The sequence below is a fragment of the Lithobates pipiens genome, unplaced genomic scaffold, assembly GCF_037356315.1.
Source record: "Lithobates pipiens isolate NorthernLeopardFrog02 unplaced genomic scaffold, aLitPip1_a1.2 Scaffold_35, whole genome shotgun sequence".
Taxonomy (NCBI): domain Eukaryota; kingdom Metazoa; phylum Chordata; class Amphibia; order Anura; family Ranidae; genus Lithobates; species Lithobates pipiens.
The window spans coordinates 5969664-5996553 of NW_027507811.1; the positions used below are offsets into that span (position 1 = coordinate 5969664).

General features: G+C 47.5%; 2 protein-coding genes across 2 annotated transcripts in view; one reads left to right on the top strand and one right to left on the bottom strand.

Moving 5' to 3' along the window:
- Positions 1 to 16625, bottom strand: part of LOC143955357 (uncharacterized) — an 85886-nt gene extending 69261 nt beyond the window's left edge. The window contains exons 1-7 of the mRNA XM_077465422.1: positions 15998 to 16625; positions 15786 to 15909; positions 15572 to 15669; positions 15273 to 15482; positions 14969 to 15193; positions 4177 to 4315; positions 2730 to 3868 (exon numbers count right to left, since the gene is read on the bottom strand). Coding sequence (XP_077321548.1) covers positions 2730 to 3868; positions 4177 to 4315; positions 14969 to 15193; positions 15273 to 15482; positions 15572 to 15669; positions 15786 to 15909; positions 15998 to 16102 — 2040 coding nt within the window. The 5' untranslated portion in view covers positions 16103 to 16625. The remainder of the gene's footprint in view (positions 1 to 2729; positions 3869 to 4176; positions 4316 to 14968; positions 15194 to 15272; positions 15483 to 15571; positions 15670 to 15785; positions 15910 to 15997) is intronic.
- The window catches only part of LOC143955528 (uncharacterized), a 240998-nt gene that overhangs the window by 97597 nt on the left and 116511 nt on the right, over positions 1 to 26890 (top strand). The gene's annotated exons all lie outside the window — the stretch shown is intronic.

Consider the following 26890-nt stretch of genomic DNA (forward strand, 5'->3'; position numbering starts at 1 on the left):
GTGTAAGCAGCCTTACATAATGTGGGGCATGGACTCAGCCACCTGAGCCATGATTGCCCAAAGTCACCCTGCCTTTAATTTACGACACCCTAGCTATAATTTAATAGTTAGTAGTAGTTAAGTTATTATTAGTTAGTTCACATTTCAGATTTTCGAATTTTCGGATTTTTGGATTTATGAATTTTTGAATATTTGTTAAATTCATTAAAGTGGTTTTTCTTTAATTTGGATATTTCCAAATGAATTTGTCGAAAAATTTGTTAAAAAAAAAAAAAAAAGGATTTCGGAACTCCACCCCTAGCCTGCGCTAACTTTTCGGAAAATGTAAATGTTCGTGAATGGTTGTGTTCACCATTCCCATAGAAAGATTTGTCTCTTGTGCAATTTCACGACAGCTTAAATGTTGAATAATAAAAAATAATTACATTTTTATTATAAATTTAATACAGAATTGTTTTTTTTGCAGTTTACAGCACACCATTTAAGCCTTTTTTGCATAGTCAGCAATTTCTGAGGGATTGAGCAGGCAGATTCCATCTGGACACAGCATATTTATTGTAGACAAATTAATTTTACAGAATAACATTTCCTGCTTTTAAACCTGTCTGGATAGGTTACAATTCCTGAGGGAGAGAACAAGCAGGTTTCATCAATAAATATGAAACTAGACTGTATTTTTGCAGAGAGAATATAAAGATTATACAGATTTGCGGCACGGAATCTCATTATCATTAATAGGGGGTAAATTTGTAGGCAGAGAGTAGGCCTATTTCAGCTAAATACATTTACATGAAACTGTATTTTATTAGACACAGATTATAAAAAAAATAAAAACCTACAGATTTGCTGAATAGAATATCTTCCTTTTTAATTGGTGGCCAATTCTGAAGGCAGAAGAAATCTCAGGGTAAGCGGGGACAGAATTTTCCCCAGCTATCAATCACGAACATGTGCCAAGGTTAATGAGGGACGAAACCCATCCATGGAAGCCTGCCCCTCGTTCTCCTCCTCTGAGCTGCTCAGTGATTGGTTGCTAGGCGGTCCTAGCAACCAATCACCAGCTTGCTATTAAGAACTCCGACAGCTCCTGCCCTCCACTCAGCATTATGCTGTCTCCAGATCTCTGCTCTGATGAACACATGCTGGTAGGTAAGGTAAGTGCTACCTACGCAGCACTATGTGTATGTGGGGGGGGGGATACATTGATGGAGGGGGGACAGAGGACACATGGACAGGAGGTGCTTGAAGTGAAGGGGGTCAGATGACAATGTTTTGGGTGGGCACAGGACACTACTGAGGGAAGGAAAGGGGCAGAGGACACTACAGTGGGGGGGGGGATGTGAATGGGGCAGAGGTCACAGCATGGAGAGTATAAGACACTACAGTGGGGGGAGGGGTGATGTGAAGGGGGCAAAGGGCACAGCATTGGGGGGTGTAGAACAATAATGTAGGGGGAAAAAGACACATGCGGACTGAATGATGATGGATTTACATCGGGGGAACTTTTTTTTTTTACCTCTTGACACTTTTTTGGTGAATGGATAGGGGTAATATGTACCCTATACTCATTTGCATGGGGGTGGCCGGGAGCCCCCTGCCTGCAGACCCCCACAATCATCAGGCAGGGTTGTGGGGAAGAGGCCCTTGTCCCCATCAACATCATGGGGACACAAAGCACCCACCCCTCTATGTTGAGGGCATGTGGCCTGGTATGGTTCAGGAGGGGGGCGCTCGCTCATCCCCTCCCTTTCCTGACCTGCATGCTCAGAAAAGGGTCTGGTATGGATGTTAGAGGGGGACCCCATGCTGTTTTTTTTTTTTTATTATTATTTTTACATTTTGGTATGGAGTTCCTCTTAAAATTCATACCAGACCCGAAAGGCCTGGTACGGACTGGGGGAGGGGGGGGGCACGCCATTTTCCTTTTTCCGTCAATTTTTTTTTATATATTATTCAGCTATCAGGGAAGCCCATTGACAGCTGATAACTCCCGGCCCTGCTCCTTAACAACCAGCTTTTACTGTGCCCTGATTGGGCAAAGCTTTGCTCAGTCAGGGCGCAGAATGCCCTAGAGAAGCATTGGAAAAATGGAAAGGAGTAATAGCGTCAGTTTCATTCCGGGACACTGCATTGTCCCGCAGTGAAGGTGCCCGGGACCCCGGGAAGGACCTGCAAAATGCGGGACTGTCCCGGGACAGACCTGCAAAATGCGGGACTGTCCCGGGACAGACCTGCAAAATGCGGGACTGTCCCGGGACAGACCTGCAAAATGCGGGACAGTCCCGGGACAGACCTGCAAAATGCGGGACAGTCCCGGGACACCTGGTCACCCTAGTCTGGGATCATGTGGACCCTGCAGCTAACCCTATTGTCCAGTGACATGGAAAAATTAGCTTCCACATGTTGAAGGGGAGGAAGGGTAAAAAAAAAAAAAAAAGCCGCCAGGTACCTACCACCGAGATACCGCACAGGCCAAAAATTATGAAATGGAGAGCAGACTCCACAAGCTGGACTGGCAGAAGCTGTAAAGTCAGCAGTTTTGCCAAGCTGGCATTGGGCCATCTCCTGCACTTGGGACACCTACATCTTGAGGGTTGTGTGGGTTTTCTGATGTCTGGTAAGACAAGACTCAGTACAGGAATACAGCTTTTACCACATTTGGTATATCCGATGTTCCCGAAAGACAGGACGTTCCGTATTTATAGCATTTTCCCGCACTTAGATTAGGCATGCTGCTTCTCTCCTGTGTGAGATCTCTGGTGCGTAACAAGTTCTGATTTCCATGAATAACATTCCCCGCACTCAGGACAGATATAGGGTTTCTCACCCCTGTGGGACCTCTTATGCCTGTTAAGACTGGACTTGTATGAAAAATGTTTCTTGCACTCGGGACAGGAATACGGCTTCTCCCCCGTGTGAGATCTCTGATGTGTAACAAGGTCTGATTTCCCGTGAAAATACTTCCCACACTCGGAGCAGGAGAACAAATTCTCGCCCGTGTGCAACCTTTGATGTCTGCAAAGACTGTCTTTGTTCAAAAAATACTTCCCGCACTCAGAGCAGGAATAAATGCTTTCCCCTGTGTGAGACGTTTGATGGATAACAAGTTCTATCTTCTGCGAAAAGCATTTCCCGCAATCGGGGCAAAAATGTAGCTGCTCCGTGTGAGACCTTTGATGTCGGACGAGCTCGTATTTCCGTGGGAAACTCTTCCTGCACTCAGTGCAAGAATACGGCCTCTCTCCCGTGTGGGATCTTTGATGTATAACAAGCTCCGATTTCTGTGAAAAACTTTTCTCGCACTCGGGGCAGGAATACGGCTTCTCCCCCGTGTGAGTTCTTTGATGTATAACAAGTTCCGATTTCCGCGTGTAACATTTCTCGCACTCGGGGCAGGCATACGGCCTCTCCCCTGTGTGGGATCTCTGATGTGTGTCAAGGTTGGACTTCTTCGCGAAACATTTCCCGCACTCAAGACAAGAATACGGCTTCTCCCCCGTGTGAGTTCTGTAATGCATGACGAGTTTTGATTTGTGAAGAAAAGATTTCCCGCACTCGGGGCAGGAGTGGAGCTTCGCACCCATGTGGGACCTCTGATGTACAGTAAAACTTAATTCAGAGCCAAAACTTTCCGCGCACTCGGGACAGGAAAATTTCTTCTTCCCCTGAATCCCGACACCATCCCCCACAGCGTGAGGTTGCTCGGAGTCGGAGGGACTCCATGGTCTATCCACACTGTGAAGTCCACCATCCATAGTGGAGATCATTGTCTTTTCTCCTCCACAATCTCCTGTGATGTCCTCATCTTCCATTCTACAACCTGGAGATAAAGTGAGACGATCCTTTGAGGGTTTCTCCATGGCGTGTCCTGGAAAAATATAAAAACATCATCAATAGATATGAGAGGGTTAGTTCACTTCCATCAAGATCCCATCTGGATCAGGTAGATATGAGTGAGGAGATGTTCTCTGTGGAGGTCCCAACCAGCCAGGACTTTTCCCCCCACTTCAGTCCTTTGGTCCTCCTCCCAGATCACTTCTACATTTACACAGCCTTGTCAGAAGAGCAGGAACCAATGGGGGCTGGGAGGTCCATGCTCTTTACACAGCCACAAGCCTAGGCCAATCAGTGATCAGTAACAGAGCAGAGATAAGAGAAGAATATATGATGGTTCACCTGTGCTGATCTCTGTAGGAGTGTCCTCCTCTATGAATGTCCTCGTTATTCCAGCCTCCTCCTCCGTATATTGCTGATCATCCCTCACATACGTCTCTTCTTCTTCACCCTCAACTTTTATGATGATTAGATCTTCACCCTAAACCAACAGAATGGCGGCACGGTTAAGATGTTTGTACTTACCGTAGAATCCATTGAGGGACACAGAGACCAGAAACAGTTGGGTTATAGTGGGTTGGGACACAGGGCAAGCAGACAAATCGTAGGCCAGCCGCCGTAAAAAGCCTCTTCCTCTACCCATTGTCACTCCAGAGATTTTTCAGAAATTGACGATAAGTTAGAATTTTCGTAAAAAAAAAAAGAACAGTAATTCTTTATTTACTATTTAGAGCATTTAGAGATAAGGCTTAATGAATTGAAACTATTGCTTAACCACGAGCGCACGCCGATGTACATCCATTTTTTGAAGAGGGATATCTCGGTAACGGCAGCAGCTGCTGCCACAACCGAGATATCCATCTCTTCAGGCGCTGGTCATCTGTACGATAAACGGTGGTCTCCGTGGCGGATTCGCCGCGAGATCACCGCTAATGGTGGCGGGAGAGGTGCCACCCTCCCTCCCGTGCCTTCTGCCGCTTACCGGAGCCATCGGTAGCGGCGGAGGCGATCGGGTCCTCTTCCTAGCTGGGTATAGACACGAGTATATAGGCTAAGATGGCCCCCAGTCATCTCTATACCATAGGAGGGCGGAAGCGACGTCAAAACGTCACTTCCGCCCACACCTCTTAAAAGGTATATTTTTTTTAATGTAATTTTTTCTAAATTTTTTATTTTTTTTTGCATTTAAGTCCAAATATGAGATCTGAGGACTTTTTGACTCCCCCCCAGATCTCATATTTAAGAGGACCTGTCATGCTTTTTTTCTATTACAAGGGATGTTTACATTCCTTGTAATAGGAATAAAAGTGATCCATTTATTTTTTCCTAAAACAGTGTAAAAATAAATAAAATCAATTAAAATAAATAAGAAAAAAAAAAAAAAAAAAAACACCCCGTCACAACGAGCTCCCGCGCAGAAGCGAGCGCATACGTGAGTAGCGCCCGCATTTAAAAAAAAGGCGGTCAAACCACACATGTGAGGTATCGCCGCGATCGGTAGAGCGAGAGCAATAATTCTAGCCCTAGACCTCCCCTAGACCACCTCCTCGAGATATGAGACTCTTAGCGGAAGTTTTTGGTTTTGATGGTAAAAAAAAGAGAGCTCCAGACTGCTGATGCCGCAGGCTTTTGTGCGCTCTCTAGAGGGTTCCCAAACTTTCCTGGAGGGGAAGGTCTTGCAACACCCAGGGGATTGATTTTTTAGCACATCAGCGATGCCCAAAAGTAGTCCAACTCAGGAAAACCTAAAAAACGCAGCAGGATCCTCTGACGGGGAGGGGACTGTCTCGTCTGGGCAACCAGCTTAAAACCCAGGGCATGAGCGCATCCGGGCAAGTGGGGTCCCCCCCCTGGCACAGAGGGAAGAGACCACCCCATTCTCTCAAAGAAACTGAAGGGACACACCCAGGGTTGGACTGGGGCAGAAATTGGGCCCTGGACTTCATCCAGACCGGCCCACTTACATCAAAGTGTCCCATCAGCACCCCCTAACATCAGAGTGTCCCATCAGCAGCCCCCTTACATCAGAGTGTCCCATCAGCACCCCCTTACATCAGAGTGTCCCATCAGCACCCCCTTACATCAGAGTGTCCCATCAGCACCCCCTTACATCAGAGTGTCCCATCAGCACCCCCTTACATCAGAGTGTCCCATCACCAGCCCCCTTACATCAGAGTGTCCCATCAGCACCCCTTTACATCAGAGTGTCCCATCAGCACCCCCTTACATCAGAGTGTCCCATCACCAGCCCCCTTACATCAGAGTGTCCCATCACCAGCCCCCTTACATCAGAGTGTCCCATCAGCACCCCCTTACATCAGAGTGTCCCATCAGCACCCCCTTACATCAGAGTGTCCCATCAGCACCCCCTAACATCAGAGTGTCCCATCACCAGCCCCCTTACATCAGAGTGTCCCATCAGCACCCCTTTACATCAGAGTGTCCCATCAGCACCCCCTTACATCAGAGTGTCCCATCAGCACCCCCTTACATCAGAGTGTCCCATCAGCACCCCCTTACATCAGAGTGTCCCATCAGCACCCCCTAACATCAGAGTGTCCCATCACCAGCCCCCTTACATCAGAGTGTCCCATCAGCACCCCTTTACATCAGAGTGTCCCATCAGCACCCCCTTACATCAGAGTGTCCCATCAGCACTCCTTTACATCAGAGTGTCCCATCAGCACCCCCTTACATCAGAGTGTCCCATCAGCAGCCCCCTAACATCAGAGTGTCCCATCACCAGCCCCCTTACATCAGAGTGTCCCATCAGCACCCCTTTACATCAGAGTGTCCCATCAGCACCCCCTTACATCAGAGTGTCCCATCAGCACTCCTTTACATCAGAGTGTCCCATCAGCACCCCCTAACATCAGAGTGTCCCATCAGCACCCCCCTAACATCAGAGTGTCCCATCAGCAGCCCCCTTACATCAGAGTGTCCCATCAGCAGCCCCTAACATCAGAGTGTCCCATCAGCAGCCCCCTAACATCAGAGTGTCCCATCAGCAGCCCCTAACATCAGTGTCCCATCAGCACCTCCTTACATCAGAGTGTCCCATCAGCAGCCCCTAACATCAGAGTGTCCTATCACCAGCCCCTTACATCAGAGTGTCCCATCAGCACTACTTTACATCAGAGTGTCCCATCAGCACCCCCTAACATCAGAGTGTCCCATCAGCACCCCCCTAACATCAGAGTGTCCCATCACCAGCCCCCTTACATCAGAGTGTCCCATCAGCAGCCCCTAACATCAGAGTGTCCCATCACCAGCCCCCTTACATCAGAGTGTCCCATCAGCAGCCCCTAACATCAGTGTCCCATCAGCACCTCCTTACATCAGAGTGTCCCATCAGCAGCCCCTAACATCAGAGTGTCCTATCACCAGCCCCCTAACATCAGAGTGTCCCATCAGCACCCCTTTACATCAGAGTGTCCCATCAGCACCCCCTTACATCAGAGCATCCCATCAGCACCCTCTTACATCAGAGTGTCCCATCACCAGCCCCCTTACATCAGAGTGGCCCACTGAGCCATCGGCCCACCGGGAAAATCCCGTTAGTCCCGATGGCCAGTACATGCATGGACACACCTAGGACTTCCTTGTCCATGAAGACCATTTAGATGTCTCGGCTTCAGCCCAGGCCTCCAGAAAAAGAGAATGGTCTGAAAAAGGGACTGATCATCAGTGAGGGGAGTGGAGACCAGACTAAGTATATTCTAAAGCAAAAGTTGACAAAGATTCGAGATAGTATTTACTACACCTACGCTTAAGCGCCTGCTATGTATATGTTTGGGGTCTCCAGGCAAACCTAACTTCAATCCATCCATTATAATATAAGTGCTGCTACTATGGAGGCTCTCAAAATTTATAGATTTAGGACTGTAGCTAATAATGGGATGCCTTTTCGTGGCCTCTGCAGCTTACACATGCACAGGGGCAGGCTGACAACTCATGGGGCCCCCGGGCAATAGGATATTATGGGGCTCCCAGGCAATCAGAGATTATGGGGCCACACAATATACAAAAAAAAAAAAAACACACATTTTTTACATACTGTCCCTGGTTTTACTGAGGCTGGCAACCCTGATGGGGCCCCCTAGTGGCATGGGGCCCTCGGGCAGTGCCCGAGTAGCCCAATGGTCAGTCCACCCCTGCACATGTATTTGCAAATGTGTGCAAAACACCTGTTTTTAATGTGAACATGTTAGACAGGTCAATTCGGTTTGTTGCAGGCTGGCTGGTAGGTGAGCTGGGAATTTTCCTTTGTTGTTGCTTGACACGCGTCGCCCTTCCATGGGCTCCTTGCTGTTAAGACTAGTGATGGACGAACTTCCGACGGGACGTTTTGCGAACGCGGACCGCGAACGCGGCCGATAGTTCGCGAACTGGAACGTTCGCGGCGGGCCCCATTGACTTCAATGGGAGGCGAACTTCGCAAACCTACAGGTCAAATTTGCAGCCACAAAATAATTATTAGCTGTGCAAACATAGTCCCACCACATGGCCAATGACATAACACATGTATGAGGTGAATTTGGGATCGACAACTACAAGCATTCTTTTTTTATATGGGAAATTGTTGTGACAATTCAGGACTGTGGAGCGCATGAAGGCAATGGAGGAGAGGGAAGGTCAGGGACCAGGGTAGGCAAAGAAGAGGGTGCAGGAGATGATCACCAGCAGCGTGACATACAGCAATGACACCTGCACCGTGATAGAGTGATCTGACAGCAGCACCGTGATAGAGAACACTGACATCAGCAGCGTGATATACAGCACTAACACCAGCACCGTGATATACAGCACTGACAGCAGCACCGTGATAGAGAGCACTGACATCAGCAGCGTGAAATACAGCAATGACACCTGCACCGTGATAGAGTCATCTGACACCAGCACTGTGACAGAGAGCACTGACATCAGCAGCATGACATAAAGCATTAACACCAGCACCGTGATATACAGCACTGACAGCAGCACCGTGATAGAGAGTACTGACATCAGCACCGTGATATACAGCACTGACACCTGCACCATAAGCATCCCCAGGAGGAAGTCAGCATAGCACAGGGATGATGGGAGCCCCTCATAATGAGCATAGCACAGGGATGGTGGGAGCCCCTCATAATGAGCATAGCACAGGGATGGTGGGAGCCCCTCATAATATGCACAGCAGAGGTACAGCCCCAGGAGGAAGTCAGCACAGCACAGGGATGGTGGGAGCCCCTCATAATAAGCAGCCCCAGGAGGATGTCAGCATAGCACAGGGATGGTGTGATCCCCTCATAATAAGCAGCCCCAGGAGGATGTCAGCACAGCACAGGGATGGTGGGAGCCCCTCATAATAAGCAGCCCCAGGAGGAAGTCAGCACAGCACAGGGATGGTGGGAGCCCCTCATAATAAGCAGCCCCAGTAGAAATATGACACCGCTCAACCTCTTCAAAGAGGAGGGTATGGGCATATAGTACGGTGTGCTTTTTATGGGCAAGGAAGTGAGCCAAATGAAGAAAGAAGGTCTCTGTGCTTGATTAAAAAAATAGTTTATAGACATATACATGGTCTACTGGTCACATGTGTCGAATTCCTCCGAGATCCATGCCTCATTCATTTTTAGTAATGTGAGGTAGTTAACACTGTCTTGAGCTAGGCGAGTACGCTTATCGGTCACGATCCCCCCTGCTGCGCTGAACGTCCTTTCGGACAGGTCACTGGATGAGGGGCAAGCCAACAGTTCGATTGCAAGTTGGGCAAGCTCTGGCCAGAGGTCAAGCCTGCCCACCCAGTAGTCCAGGGGTTCATCACTCCTCAGAGCGTCTACATTGGCTGGTAACCCGATGTAGTCGGACACCTGTCGGTCTAGGCGTTCCCTGATGCTGGATCCGGATGACACCTGTCGATGGGTCGGCTGAAAGAATGACCTCATATCCGAAGTCACCAACACATCTTCAAACCGGCCTCTTCTTGGAGGCGCTGTTGGATTGGTACCCGTAACTCCTTCTCTGGGAGTGGGAATTGCTCCTCTGCCAGCGCACGCAAAAGCTGAATGCAGCATTTCTCGAAGCAAGGCCTGGAAGTGCTGCATTCTGACAGCCCTCTGCGACGGCGGTAACATTTCCGCCATTTTGTGTTTGTATCAGGGGTCTAAGTACGTTGCCACCCAGTACTGGTCCTTGACCCTTATGCTTTTTATACGGGGGTCCCTATTAAAACACTGGAGCATGAAGGCCCCCATTTGCACTAAACTGGAAGCGGTGTGGTGGCATGGCTCCTGCTCATCATCCAGGACAATGTCATCCTCTTCATTCTCCTCTCCCCATCCACGCACAACAACAGGGGTCCCAGAAAGGTTTAAAGCATGCTCTTCTTGCTCCTCCTCATCCGCCCCGGCACCGTCCTCCTCTGACTCCTCTTCAGACTCCTGTTGTTCACTTGTCTCAGATAGAGTAGCCCCCCCCTGGGAATTCATCCAGCATTGCGACTTCCTCATCTTCCCGCTCCTGCTCCTCCACAGCCTGATCAATGACACGACCCAATGCACGCTCCATAAAGAAGGCATAAGGTACCATGTCACTGATGGCACCATGGCTGCGACTGACCAGTTTGGTGATCTCCTCAAATGGGCGCAGAAGTCTGCATGCGTCGCGCATGAGCAGCCCCTGGCGCGGTGAAAAAAAAACCAGCTCCCCAGAACCTGTTCTGCCGCAGAGTTCATACAGGTAGTCGTTAACTGCACGTTTCTGCTTGAACAGCCTATCAAGCATATAGAAGGTTGAGTTCCATCGCGTCGGGCAATCACAAATAAGACGTCTGACCGCCAGATTGTGTCGCCGCTGAATGTCAGCAAGGTGAGCCATGGCCGTGTAAGATCTTCTGAAATGGGCCGAGATTTTCCTTGCCTGCCACAAGATGTCCTAGACCCCAGGGTATTTGACAACGAATCGCTGCACGACCAAGTTTAAGACGTGTGCCATGCATGGCACGTGCGTGATTTTGCCCTGTTTCAATGCGCTAAGCAGATTGGCACCGTTGTCACACACCACTTTACCAACTGTCAAATTGAGCGGTGTTAGCCACTGATCTGCCTGTGAACGCAAAGCTGAAAGGAGTGCCGGGCCAGTGTGGCTCTTGGCTTCCAGGCATAACAGACGCAGCACGGCATGGCAACGTCTCACCTGGTATGTCGAATAGGTTCTGGGGCGCTTGGGCGGCGCAGCAGAAGAGACGCTAGCAGCGGAAAAGGAGGAGTCAGCCGAGAAGGAGAGGGAGGATGGAGGAGAAGAAGAGCCAAGCCTGCATGCAATCTGTGGCGGTAAAACCAAATCTACACGGGTGCCACGGGTTACATGCTTGACGGCCGTCAGAAGGTTCACCCAGTGGGCAGTAAAAGTGATATACCTTCCCTGCCCGTGTTTGCTAGACCACGTGTCTGTGGTCAGATGTATCTTGGCACCGACACTGTGTGCCAGAGATACATTCACTTCCCTCTGAACATGGCCATATAGCTCTGGGATGCCCTTCTCTGAGAAATACTTCCTTCCTGGGACCTTCCATTGTGGTGTTCCAATGGCCACAAATTTACGAAAGGCCTCCGAGTCCACCAGTTTATATGGCAGTAGTTGGCGGGCTATGAGTTCTGACAAGCCAGCCGTCAACCGTTGGGCAAGAGGGTTATCCGGCGTCATCATTTTTTTATGCTCAAACATTAGGCCCACGGAAGCCTGCCTTTTTGCAGAAAAACGTGAGCTTGGCGTGATGGAAGGTGGAGTGGAGGACAATTGTGAGGAGAGAGGAGAAGGAGAAGTAGAAGACGAGGCTGGACGGTGAGAGCCTGCAGTGTGGCTTTGTGTGTTCCGTTGCTCCCACTCGGCTCGGTGATGGCTGCTCATGTGCCTTCTTAAGGCGGTCGTCCTTAGGTGAGTGTTGGGCTTACCGCGACTAATGCGTTGACTGCAAAGATTGCAGATGGCAACGCTATTGTCAGCAGCGGACACGTTAAAAAAAGCCCACACTGCGGAGCCATGTGCCAGTGTCCTGGGAGCGCCAGATGTGACCGTACATGGTCGATGACTCGCTCCTGATACATTTGCAGTCTGCTTTGTCCCTCCTGTGCAATGTAAGTTATTCCTGCTTCTCCTCCCTATCTGCTGGTCCATATCTCCCTCTGAACTCCCCTCCTCTTCCTCTCTTGTGGGCACCCACGTGACATCACTAGACACGTCATCATCGACGTCACCTTCCCCACCGCTATAAGTAGAGATCTCGGAGTAGGCAGCAACACCGGGGACCAACCTCCTCCTTGGGCTGATCTGGGTACTGTCGTCAGACTGCTGAGTAGCGGTTGTTGCTGCCTCCTCTTCCTGATCCAATACCAAGAGTGGCTACGCATCAGAAATGTCTTGATATGGATCGGAAAATAATTCCTGTGACTCAAGCGGAAGGTATGTGGTGGTGGTGGTAGTGTTGTTGGTGGTAGTGTCTTTGGGGGTGCACATAGCAGAGAGTGAAGAAGAGGGTGCAGATCGAGAGGATGAGGAGGGTGCAGAAGAGTAAGGCTGAGTGAGCCACTCAACCAAGTCTGGTGCGTCCTTTAAAGTAATTGAACGCACCTTCTGCAACTTCCCACTTTGGCTCAAGGCTGTTGCTCCTGCCCTACCCCTACCACCCCTGCGGAAGGGCCTGCCTCTTCCTCTGCCTGTCATTATTTAAATGACCCTGTGACAAAACTCTCAGTCCCTATACTGATAAAGGACTTCTGCAGTATAGCAGAATAGAATAGAATAGCAGACTGTACCTCACTCAACCCTATGTACTGTAGTACCCTATACCTTACCAGTCCTTATAAGGACCTTTGTGGAACAAGTAGGTTGTGAGTGATTAGCAGACTGTACGTCAGTCCCTATACTGATGAAGGACTGCTGCAGTATAGGGCAGCGGTCAACCCTATGTATTGTGAACCTATACCAGTCCTTATAGAGTAGCAGACTGTACCTCACTCAACCCTATGTACTGTAGCACCCTACACCAGGTTACCAGTCCTTATAAGGACCTTTGTGGAACAAGTAGGTTGTGAGTGATTAGCAGACTGTACGTCAGTCCCTATACTGATGAAGGACTGCTGCAGTATAGGGCAGCGGTCAACCCTATGTATTGTGAACCTATACCAGTCCTTATAGAGTAGCAGACTGTACCTCACTCAACCCTATGTACTGTAGCACCCTACACCAGGTTACCAGTCCTTATAAGGACCTTTGTGGAACAAGTAGGTTGTGAGTGATTAGCAGACTGTACGTCAGTCCCTATACTGATGAAGGACTGCTGCAGTATAGGGCAGCGGTCAACCCTATGTATTGTGAACCTATACCAGTCCTTATAGAGTAGCAGACTGTACCTCACTCAACCCTATGTACTGTAGCACCCTACACCAGGTTACCAGTCCTTATAAGGACCTTTGTGGAACAAGTGAGTTGTGAATGATTAGCAGACTGCAGCAGAAGGGCAGCAGTCAAGTATAATATTCTTTCTATATTTGGAAGAAAGAATATTATACGTGTACAAGCCTATTACCATACCACTGATACCAGTCCTGAAAAGAACCTTTCTGGACCTAATATAGTAACAGCTACTGATTAAACTGACCCTCACTGCCTCACACACTGCTTCCTGCCTGTCCCTATATAAACTGACAAAACAGAGGCTACTGGAACAATAACTGGAATAGCACTTTTGTGGACCTGATAGTAACAGCTAATGTCTAAACTGACTCTCCCTGCAGCACACAGCGCTCTGTCCCTTTCTCTACACTGACAAAAGACACTCAGGCTGCTGCAACAATCAGTAGCACAGCAAACCTATATACATCTAACACCTATACCAGTCCTGAAAAGAACTTTTGTGGACCTAATAGATAGCGATTTGGGTCACTGAAGTCTCTCCCTGCTCCACACAGCAACCTCTCCCTATAGTGACAGAAGAAAGAATGTAAAATGGCCGCCGGATCGGGTGTATTTATAAGTTAGGGGGAATGTCCAAGTGTCCATGTGCTGTAATGTCTCAATTGGCTGTCCTGTACCCCATGATGGATGTGTCATAAGGTCAAAGTTCTTTTACACAGAAAACACGGAAGTCCGCCGGGCGAACGGCGGCAACAGTCCGCCGCTCGGGCGAATCGCGAACAGCCGAAATTCGCTGCGAAACGACCGCCGGGTGAACCGTTCGGCCATCACTAGTTAAGACAAGTTATAGGTTGGGGCTGTTTGTTTGTACCGTATGAATTTTGGTCTACCTTCGGTGCCTGTGTTCCACTTTTTTTTTTAACGAGACAGCAGAGAAAAGTCCTTTGCTGCCCCCCCCCACCCCAGGGAAGTACATCCGCACTACCCCATGCTATTATTTTGAATACCCTTTGCTTACTAGGCTAGAAAATTAGCAATTTTTGATTTGACAGATTCAGCTCCTATTGATTTCAGAGGAAAACGGCATCTGAACACCTTTGAGTTACACAGGGGTTGGCCTAACATTTTTCTGTTTGCTGGTGTCCTAACTTCTTGAAGGCGGCAATATAACCCGACTATTTCTGAACCCTATGTCCCTCAATCGTTGAGAGAGAAGTATTAGAAGTATTAATGATGTGAGATCACATAGAAGATATCATCTTGTAGAGTCCACACATCATCTCCACATGTCAGAGTGTTCAATCACTTTATGTTCCCGACCCTCAACTCCACCTACCTGATGATGGTGGGGGATGGTGTGACCTTCAACTGTACCTACCTGATGATGGTGAGGGATGGTGTGACCTTCAACCAGGGGTGGACTGACAACTCATGGGGCCCACGGGCAATAAGAGATTATGGGGCCCACAGGCAATCCGAGATTATGGGGCCACACAGTGTATACACACACAGTATACAATCACACAGTAGTTTCTATTGGCTGAGAAGGATGTCGGTAAGGGACAATTTTAGAGACAGATGTAAAAAAAAAAAACACAGATTTTTACATACTGTCCCTTGTTTTACTGAGGCTGGCAACCCTGCAGTGCCCGAGTGGCCCAATGGTCAGTCCGCCCCTGCCTTCAACTGTACCTACCTGATGATGGTAAGGGATGATGTGACCTTCAACTGTACCTACCTGATGATGGTGGGGGATGGTGTGATCTTCCTTTGTGGAATCCCGGGAATACAGAGGACGGGGACATCTCTCTGGTGGGTTGATGGTATTAGGGGACTCTATCATAGTGTCAATGTAGAGATCCTTGTGTCCTTCAGAAACATCCTCCATCATACCATACTCCTCATCCTCCTCATTATACTCTTCTTTAACAACAACGATATTATAGTCCTCAAGGTTTCCACTCTAAATATATAATAAAACATTCATTGTAAGAAACATGCTGTGTATAAGTCAGAACTATCAGTGATTGTTCTTCATCTACCTGATCATGTTTTGTGTAGTTGTGATCTTCCTGTGTGGAATCCCGGGAATACAGAGGATGGGGACATCTCTCCGATGGGTTTCTGTAGCTGGATGTCTCCACCATGGTGTCCTGGTACAGATCTTTGTGTATTTCCTTCATCACCCCATCCTCATCATCCTTTTTAATTCCTTCTTTACCTTCAACTTTAGGATCTCTCAGGTTTCCACTCTGAATATATAATAAAAATGACATCAATGGTAACAATGCAGATAATGTACAGATCCTAATGATACTATCAGTGATTGTTCCTCATCTACCTGATGATGGTGGGGGATGGTGTGACCTTCCTGTGTGGAATCCCGGGAATACAGAGGACGGGGACATCTCTCTGGTGGGTTCCCATTACTGGATCCATCTGTAGGAAACACACACACTGACTGAATACATTGTTTCTATGTGTTTATCAGATGATGGGGGATCTAGGTGGAGCCTCCGTACTGCTCTCTCCTTTACAATAAAGTCTCCTCTTACCCGGTGATGTGAGGGGCGGCTGATTGTCCATCATGACGTCCTTGTAGAGATCCTTGTGTCCTTCTAAATACTCCCACTCCTCCATGGAGAAATAGACAGTGACATCCTGACACCTTATAGGAACCTGACACACACAATGATACAGTCACCATCCAGACACATCCCTTGTCTGTTACTGGATAATGTCCCAGAATTCCCAGAATCCTCCTCACCTCTCCTGTCAGCAGCTCCATCATCTTCTTGGTGACTTCTAGGATCTTCTCCATGTTGTGTCTCTCAGGTTTTAGGGAGTCACATGGAGGCACTGTGATGGTCATATGATCACTGGACTTCACAAGAGGAAATCTCTGTATTGGGGAACCAATAGGAATATCATGTTAGAATCCCAGAATCCTCCTCACCTCTCCGGTCAGGTCTGTGTTTTATTAATAGAGATAAGAGTGATGTCATGTGACCTCCCAGAATCCTCCTCACCTCTCCGGTCAGGTCTGTGTTTTATTAATAGAGATAAAAGTGATGTCATGTGACCTCCCAGAAACCTCCTCACCTCTCCGGTCAGGTCTGTGTTTTATTAATAGAGATAAGAGTGATGTCATGTGACCTCCCAGAATCCTCCTCACCTCTCCGGTCAGGTCTGTGTTTTATTAATAGAGATAAGAGTGATGTCATGTGACCTCCCAGAATCCTCCTCACCTCTCCGGTCAGGTCTGTGTTTTATTAATAGAGATAAGAGTGATGTCATGTGACCTCCCAGAATCCTCCTCACCTCTCCGGTCAGGTCTGTGTTTTATTAATAGAGATAAGAGTGATGTCATGTGACCTCCCAGAATCCTCCTCCCCTCTCCGGTCAGGTCTGTGTTACATAGTTACATACAGTAGTAGGTGAGTTTGAAAAAAAGTCCATGAAGTCCAACCTATGTGTGTGATTATATGTCAGTATTATATTGTATATCCCTGTATGTTGCGGTCATTTCAGGTGCTTATCTAATAGTTTCTTGAAACTATAGATGCCCCCCGCTGAGACTGTGACTGTGAGCCTGTGGAAGGGAATTCCACATCCTTGCTGCTCTTACAGTAAAGAACCCTCTACGTAGTTTAAAGTTAAACCCCTTTTTCTTCTAATTGTAATGAGTGCTCACGAGTCTTGTTAAACTCCCTTCTGCAGTCACCAGTCTGGTATTTATATATTGTGGGGTCACCAGTCCGGTATTTATATATTGTGGGGTCACCAGTATGGTATTTATATATTGTGGGGTCACCAGTCCGGTATTTATATATTGTGGGGTCACCAGTCCGGTATTTATATATTGTGGGGTCACCAGTCAGGTATTTATATATTGTGGGGTCACCAGTCCGGTATTTATATATTGTGGGGTCACCAGTCCGGTATTTAGATAATGAAATCATATCCCCTCTCAGGCGTCTCTTCTCCAGAGAGAATACGTTCAGAGCTCACAACCTTTCCTCATGACTAATATCCTCCAGACCCTTTATCAGCTTTGTTGCCCTTCTTTGTAGTCGCCCCATTTCCAGTACATCCTTCCTGAGGACTGGTGCCCAGAACTGGACAGTATACTCCAGGTGCGGCCGGACCAGAGTCTTGTAGAGGGGAGAATTATCCTTTTATCTCTGGAGTTGATCCCCTTTTTTAATGCCAATATTCTGTTTTCTTTGTTAGCAGCAGCTTGGCATTGCTGAGCCCATCATCTACTAGGACCCCCAGGTCCTTCTCCATCCTACATCCCCCCAGAGGTTCTCCCCCCAGTCTATAGATTGTATTATTTTATATTTTTCTACATTGAACCTCATTTGCCATGTAGTTGCCCCTCCCCCCATTCATTTGTTCAGATATTTTTGCAATGTTTCCACATCCTGCGGAGAAGTTATTGCCCTGCTTAGCTTAGTATCGTCCCCAAATACAGAGATTGAACTATTTCCTCCATCCCCATCCTCCAGATCGTTTATGAACACATTAAATAGGATTGGTCCCAGCATAGAACCCTGGGGGATCCCACAACCCACCCCGACCATTCCGAGTACTCCCCATTTATCACCCCCCTCTGAACTCGCCCTTGTAGCCAGTTTTCAATCCATGTACTCACCCTATGGTCAATGCCAACGGACCTTATTTTGTACAGTAAACGTTTATGGGGAACTGTTTCAAATGCTTTTGTAAAATCCAGATACACCACGTCTACGGGCCTTCCTTTATCTAGATACACCACGTCTACGGGCCTTCCTTTATCTAGATACACCACGTCTACAGGCCTTCCTTTATCTAGATACACCACGTCTACGGGCCTTCCTTTATCTAGATACACCACGTCTACGGGCCTTCCTTTATCTAGATACACCACGTCTACGGGCCTTCCTTTATCTAGATACACCACGTCTACAGGCCTTCCTTTATCTAGATACACCACGTCTACGGGCCTTCCTTTATCTAGATACACCACGTCTACGGGCCTTCCTTTATCTAGATACACCACGTCTACGGGCCTTCCTTTATCTAGATACACCACGTCTACGGGCCTTCCTTTATCTAGATACACCACGTCTACGGGCCTTCCTTTATCTAGATACACCACGTCTACGGGCCTTCCTTTATCTAGATACACCATGTCTACGGGCCTGCCTTTATCTAGATACACCACGTCTACGGGCCTTCCTTTATCCAGATACACCACATCTACGGGTCTTCCTTTATCTAGATACACCACATCTACGGCCCTTCCTTTATCGAGATACACCACATCTACGGCCCTTCCTTTATCTAGATACACCACGTCTACGGGCCTTCCTTTATCTAGATACACCACGTCTACGGGCCTTCCTTTATCTAGATACACCACGTCTACGGGCATTCTTTTATCTAGATACACCACGTCTACGGGCCTTCCTTTATCTAGATACACCACGTCTACGGGCCTTCCTTTATCTAGATACACCACGTCTACGGGCCTTCCTTTATCCAGATACACCACATCTACGGGCCTTCCTTTATCTAGATACACCACGTCTACGGGCCTTCCTTTATCTAGATACACCACGTCTACGGGCATTCTTTTATCTAGATACACCACGTCTACGGGCCTTCCTTTATCTAGATACACCACGTCTACGGGCCTTCCTTTATCTAGATACACCACGTCTACGGGCCTTCCTTTATCTAGATACACCACGTCTACGGGCCTTCCTTTATCTAGATACACCACGTCTACGGGCCTTCCTTTATCTAGATACACCACGTCTACGGGCCTTCCTTTATCTAGATACACCACGTCTACGGGCCTTCCTTTATCTAGATACACCATGTCTACGGGCCTGCCTTTATCTAGATACACCACGTCTACGGGCCTTCCTTTATCCAGATACACCACATCTACGGGTCTTCCTTTATCTAGATACACCACATCTACGGCCCTTCCTTTATCGAGATACACCACATCTACGGGCCTTCCTTTATCTAGATACACCACGTCTACGGGCCTTCCTTTATCTAGATACACCACGTCTACGGGCCTTCCTTTATCTAGATACACCACGTCTACGGGCATTCTTTTATCCAGATACACCACGTCTACAGGCCTTCCTTTATCTAGATACATCACGTCTACGGGCCTTCCTTTATCCAGATACACCACATCTACGGGCCTTCCTTTATCGAGATACACCACATCTACGGGCCTTCCTTTATCTAGATACACCACGTCTACGGGCCTTCCTTTATCTAGATACACCACGTCTACGGGCCTTCCTTTATCCAGATACACCACATCTACGGGTCTTCCTTTATCTAGATACACCACATCTACGGCCCTTCCTTTATCGAGATACACCACATCTACGGGCCTTCCTTTATCTAGATACACCACATCTACGGGCCTTCCTTTATCTAGATACACCACGTCTACGGGCCTTCCTTTATCTAGATACACCATGTCTACGGGCCTTCCTTTATCTAGATACACCACATCTACGGACCTTCCTTTATCTAGATACACGTCTACGGGCCTTCCTTTATCTAGATACACCACGTCTACGGGCCTTCCTTTATCTAGATACACCACGTCTACGGGCATTCTTTTATCCAGATACACCACGTCTACAGGCCTTCCTTTATCTAGATACATCACGTCTACGGGCCTTCCTTTATCCAGATACATCACATCTACGGGCCTTCCTTTATCTAGATACACCACGTCTATGGGCCTTCCTTTATCTAGATGGCAGCTCAACTCCTCATAGAAGGTTAGTACCTTGGTTTGGCAAGAACGATTCTTCATGAATCCATGCTGATTACTGCTAATGATACCATTCTTGTTACTAAAATCTTGTATATAGTCCCTGATCAGCCCCTCCAAGAGCTTGCATACTATTGATGTTAGGCTAACTGGTTTGTAATTCTCAGGGATGTATTTTGGGCCCTTTTTAAAAATTGGTGCTACATTTTCTCCAATCAGCTGCTACCATTCCAGTCAGTAGACTGTCAGTAAAAATTAGGAACAATGGTCTGGCAATTACTTGACTGAGTTCCCTAAGTACCCTCGGGTGCAAGCCATCTGGTCCCGGTGATTTATTAATGTTAAGTTTCCCAAGTCTAATTTTAATTCTGTCCTCTGTTAGCCATGGAGGTGCTTCTTGTGATGTGTCATGAGGATAAACACTGCAGTTTTGGTTACTGAAGCCCCCCGATTTCCCCGTGAAGACTGAGGAGAAGAATAAATTCAATACCTTCACCATCTCCCCATCCTTTATGGGGCCAATATGGTCTGTCCTCCTTTTTTACTGTTTATATACTTAAATAATTTCTTGGGATTTTTTTTTTGCTCTCCTCCGCTATGTGTCTTTCATGTTCTATCTTAGCCGTCCTTATTGCACCCTTACATTTCTTGTTGCATTCTTTATAAAGTCTGAATGCTGATGATGATCCCTCAACCTTGTATTTTTGAAGGCCTTCTCCTTTGCTTTTATATGCATGTTTACATTGGAGTTAAGCCATCCAGGACTTTCGTTCGCTCTTTTAGATTTATTACCCAATAGGATGCAATGGCTAATGCCCTTATTTAATAGGCTCCTAAAGCAAACCCATCTCTCCTCTGCGTTCTTTGTTCCTAAGATTGGTATTCCCCTTATGTTTCCTATTTGTGTGATTTATACTGAAGCCAATTGACCTGTGATCGCTGTTCCCTAAATTGCCTCGTATTTCCACATCCGTGATCAGGTCTCTATTGTTGGTAATTAGTAGATCCAGTGAGGCTTTATTTCTTTACCTTCAACTTCTTGTTTTATTAATAGAGATAAGAGTGATGTCATGTGACCTCCCAGAATCCTCCTCACCTCTCCGGTCAGGTCTGTGTTTTATTAATAGAGATAAGAGTGATGTCATGTGACCTCCCAGAATCCTCCTCACCTCTCCGGTCAGGTCTGTGTTTTATTAATAGAGATAAGAGTGATGTCATGTGACCTCCCAGAATCCTCCTCACCTCTCCGGTCAGGTCTGTGTTTTATTAATAGAGATAAGAGTGATGTCATGTGACCTCCCATAATCCTTCTCACCTCTCCGGTCAGCAGGTAGATGATCTCCAGGGTGAGGTTTAGTATCCTCTCAGTCATGTGACTCCAGTCCTCCTCCATCCTCATTCCTGCAGTCATCTATGAAGGTTTCCCTGTAGACGGATAACATTGATAACAGAAAATTATCTGGATTGGTATTGGTTGTAGAATAATAGAATGAGGATATCAGGAGGTAATATGAAGGTCAGTATGAATTTGGGAACAATTTTATTCTGAACTGTTGAGTGTTTGCTATTATTCCTGAGGATCTGTGGACGTGGAATGATAAATAGGATCTTCTAACCACTTGAACGGTTTTGCCCTAAGGCACTTTTGTGAGGTCAGTGTGATGTCATAGGATATGCTAATTCTGGATGGAAGGAGGAAGAGCTGTGAGGCCAGTGTGATGTCATAGGATGCTCTGGCTGGAGGGACATTGGGAGGAGGGGCTGCGGGGTCAGTGTGATGTCATAGGATTCTCTGGCTCTGGATGGAGGGACATTGGGAGGAGGAGCTGTGAGGTCAGTGTGATGTCATAGGATTCTCTGGCTCCGGATGGAGGGACATTGGGAGGAGGAGCTGTGAGGTCAGTGTGATGTCATAGGATTCTCTGACTCCGGATGGAGGGACATTGGGAGGAGGAGCTGTGAGGTCAGTGTGATGTCATAGGATTCTCTGACTCCGGATGGAGGGACATTGGGAGGAGGAGCTGCGAGGTCAGTGTGATGTCATAGGATTCTCTGGCTCCGGATGGAGGGACATTGGGAGGAGGAGCTGTGAGGTCAGTGTGATGTCATAGGATTCTCTGACTCCGGATGGAGGGACATTGGGAGGAGGAGCTGTGAGGTCAGTGTGATGTCATAGGATTCTCTGACTCCGGATGGAGGGACATTGGGAGAAGGAGGTGTGAGGTCAGTGTGATGTCATAGGATTCTCTGACTCCGGATGGAGGGACATTGGGAGGAGGAGCTGTGAGGTCAGTGTGATGTCATAGGATTCTCTGACTCCGGATGGAGGGACATTGGGAGGAGGAGCTGTGAGGTCAGTGTGATGTCATAGGATTCTCTGACTCCGGATGGAGGGACATTGGGAGGAGGAGCTGTGAGGTCAGTGTGATGTCATAGGATTCTCTGGCTCCGGATGGAGGGACATTGGGAGGAGGAGCTGTGAGGTCAGTGTGATGTCATAGGATTCTCTGACTCCGGATGGAGGGACATTGGGAGGAGGAGCTGTGAGGTCAGTGTGATGTCATAGGATTCTCTGGCTCCGGATGGAGGGACATTGGGAGGAGGAGCTGTGAGGTCAGTGTGATGTCATAGGATTCTCTGACTCCGGATGGAGGGACATTGGGAGGAGGAGCTGTGAGGTCAGTGTGATGTCATAGAATTCTCTGGCTCCGGATGGAGGGACATTGGGAGGAGGAGCTGTGAGGTCAGTGTGATGTCATAGGATTCTCTGGCTCTGGATGGAGGGACATTGGGAGGAGGAGCTGTGAGGTCAGTGTGATGTCATAGGATTCTCTGACTCCGGATGGAGGGACATTGGGAGGAGGAGCTGTGAGGTCAGTGTGATGTCATAGAATTCTCTGGCTCCGGATGGAGGGACATTGGGAGGAGGAGCTGTGAGGTCAGTGTGATGTCATAGGATTCTCTGGCTCTGGATGGAGGGACATTGGGAGGAGGAGCTGTGAGGTCAGTGTGATGTCATAGGATTCTCTGGATGGAGGGACATTGGGAGGAGGAGCTGTGAGGTCAGTGTGATGTCATAGGATTCTCTGGCTCTGGATGGAGGGACATTGGGAGAAGGAGCTGTGAGGTCAGTGTGATGTCATAGGATTCTCTGACTCCGGATGGAGGGACATTGGGAGGAGGAGCTGTGAGGTCAGTGTGATGTCATAGGATTCTCTGGCTCCGGATGGAGGGACATTGGGAGGAGGAGCTGTGAGGTCAGTGTGATGTCATAGGATTCTCTGACTCCGGATGGAGGGACATTGGGAGGAGGAGCTGTGAGGTCAGTGTGATGTCATAGGATTCTCTGACTCTGGATGGAGGGACATTGGGAGAAGGAGATGTGAGGTCAGTGTGATGTCATAGGATTCTCTGACTCCGGATGGAGGGACATTGGGAGGAGGAGCTGTGAGGTCAGTGTGATGTCATAGGATTCTCTGGCTCCGGATGGAGGGACATTGGGAGGAGGAGCTGTGAGGTCAGTGTGATGTCATAGGATTCTCTGACTCCGGATGGAGGGACATTGGGAGGAGGAGCTGTGAGGTCAGTGTGATGTCATAGGATTCTCTGACTCTGGATGGAGGGACATTGGGAGAAGGAGATGTGAGGTCAGTGTGATGTCATAGGATTCTCTGACTCCGGATGGAGGGACATTGGGAGGAGGAGCTGTGAGGTCAGTGTGATGTCATAGGATTCTCTGGCTCCGGATGGAGGGACATTGGGAGGAGGAGCTGTGAGGTCAGTGTGATGTCATAGGATTCTCTGACTCCGGATGGAGGGACATTGGGAGGAGGAGCTGTGAGGTCAGTGTGATGTCATAGGATTCTCTGACTCTGGATGGAGGGACATTGGGAGAAGGAGATGTGAGGTCAGTGTGATGTCATAGGATTCTCTGACTCCGGATGGAGGGACATTGGGAGGAGGAGCTGTGAGGTCAGTGTGATGTCATAGGATTCTCTGGCTCCGGATGGAGGGACATTGGGAGGAGGAGCTGTGAGGTCAGTGTGATGTCATAGGATTCTCTGGCTCCGGATGGAGGGACATTGGGAGGAGGAGCTGTGAGGTCAGTGTGATGTCATAGGATTCTCTGGCTCCGGATGGAGGGACATTGGGAGGAGGAGCTGTGAGGTCAGTGTGATGTCATAGGATTCTCTGGCTCCGGATGGAGGGACATTGGGAGGAGGAGCTGTGAGGTGCCGTGTATGAGACTGTTGTGAACTGAATCATTTGCTCCTAGGCACATCCCATCTTTCCTAATTTGAATAGTAAACTTTGAACTTCACCCCGATACAAAAATCATATTCCTGTGATCTCCGTGTACTCCGGAGACTCTACTCATCACACTTTTGGATGAATATCTGAGACTGGGGATCAGTATGGAAAGTTACAGCTTGGAAACATTCTCTTCATTTTTGAGATGTTTCACCTTTCCCACCAATCACCTTCTCACCTCATTAGTCCATACTATCGGATTATAACACTTTTATTGGATCGAGAAGATGGCTAATTCATTTAGATGTGGATTTGAAAATATATGTCTTTGTTTTATAAACTTGCGAGAAAATAACATTTCCACACTATATATGTGTGTATCATCATCTGCTAGAGATAAAAGACGTCACAGTGACTATGGAGGAAGAGGACGGACATGACGGGGGGGGGGGGGGGGGTTACTGGGTGTAAATAGAAAATAAGATCTTATTACCTCCTCTGCTGCCACTTCCAGTGATGTCTCCTCTCTACTTCCTCCCGACTCACCTTTCACCCAAAACTTCCTATTTATACCTCACATCACTTCCTGTCTGTATGTGACATCACTTCCTGTCTTCCATAGAGACTTTTTATCTTGGTAGAAGTGATGTCGCCATCTTGTGGAGATCAGAGGAACTGCAGCCCCGAGAAACATCTCGTAGTGTGAACATGGCCTTGTGCGGTGTGTGTATGTACTGTATATCCTTATAGATGGGGTCATCTCCACTTCCACCAAGGGGGGATAGGAATATATTACTGATCGGGATGAGTGAAGGGAATTTGGCATCTTTGGTATTAAGTCATAATTGATCTCAAATTTTGGCATCTTTGGTATTGAGACATAACTGACCTCAAATTTTGGCATCTTTGGTATTGAGTCATAACTGACCTCAAATTTTGGCATCTTTGGTATTCAGTCATAATTGACCTCAAATTTTGGCATCTTTGGTATTCAGTAATTATTGACCTCAAATTTTGGCATCTTTGGTATTCAGTCATAATTGAACTCAAATTTTGGCATCTTTGGTATTGAGTCATAATTGACCTCAAATTTTGGCATCTTTGGTATTCAGTGATAATTGACCTCAAATGTTGGCATCTTTGGTATTCAGTGATAACTGACCTCAAATTTTGGCATCTTTGGTATTCAGTGATAACTGACCTCAAATTTTGGCATCTTTGGTATTCAGTGATAACTGACCTCAAATTTTGTCATCTTTGGTATTCAGTGATAATTGACCTCAAATTTTTGCATCTTTGGTATGGAGTCATAACTGGCCTCAAATTTTGGCATCTTTGGTATTCAGTCATAATTGACCTCAAATTTTGGCATCTTTGGTATTGAGTCATAACTGACCTCAAATTTTGGCATCTTTGGTATTCAGTCATAACTGACCTCAAATCTTGGCATCTTTGGTATTGAGTCATAACTGGCCTCAAATTTTGGCATCTTTGGTATTCAGTCATAATTGACCTCAAATTTTGGCATCTTTGGTATTGAGTCATAACTGACCTCAAATTTTGGCATCTTTGGTATTCAGTCATAATTGACCTCAAATTTTGGCATCTTTGGTATTGAGTCATAACTGGCCTCAAATTTTGGCATCTTTGGTATTCAGTCATAACTGACCTCAAATTTTGGCATCTTTGGTATTGAGTCATAACTGACCTCAAATTTTGGCATCTTTGGTATTGAGTCATAACTGACCTCAAATTTTGGCATCCTTGGTATTAAGTCATAACTGACCTCAAATGTTGGCATCTTTGGTATTCAGTGATAACTGACCTCAAATTTTGGCATCTTTGGTATTGAGTCATAATTGACCTCACATTTTGGCATCTTTGGTATTCAGTCATAATTGACCTCAAATTTTGGCATCTTTGTGGCACTGCTTGGGAAAAATGTGCTTGATAAAACCTATCAACCTTGAAGAAAACCTTCCCATGTGGTTTTACAAGCCCTTTGATGTCTGTCTTCATCCAAAGAAGACTCAGTGGTGGAATGGATGATGTGGGTCACCTCCTCACCAAATGTAACAGGCGCCTCTTAGTAAGTCTTTATAGATTTAATAACAAATTGCATTAAAACACTCACATATAGGAAACTGTTGTCAGGTGCAGGGAAATCCAGTAGAGCCACATGCGATCTCAGCAGTCCAGATGGAATTAAGCCTTGTGTCTCCCTATGCGGTCGGCGTCCTGGTCCACAGGTTACTTCCAGGATTCGGTTCCACAGCGAGGCCTGGAACGTGGCCGGACAGTCAAAAGGAGGGCTGGAGTGCAGAGTTGAATGTGGTGGCTGTACTGCCGCAAAGCGACGCGTTTCTGAGCATGCACAGTAAGCACGCTCCTTTTTCAAGCTGTAAAAAAGGAGCGCGTTTACTGTGCATGCTCAGAAACGCGTCGTTTTACGGCAGTACAGCCACCACGCTCAACTCCGCACTCCGGCGCTCTTTTTGACTGTCCGGCCGCGTTCCAGGCCTCGCTGTGGAACCGAATTCCGGAAGTAACCTGTGGACCAGGACGCCGACCGCATAGGGAGACACAAGGCTTAAAGCGGGAGTCCGCCAT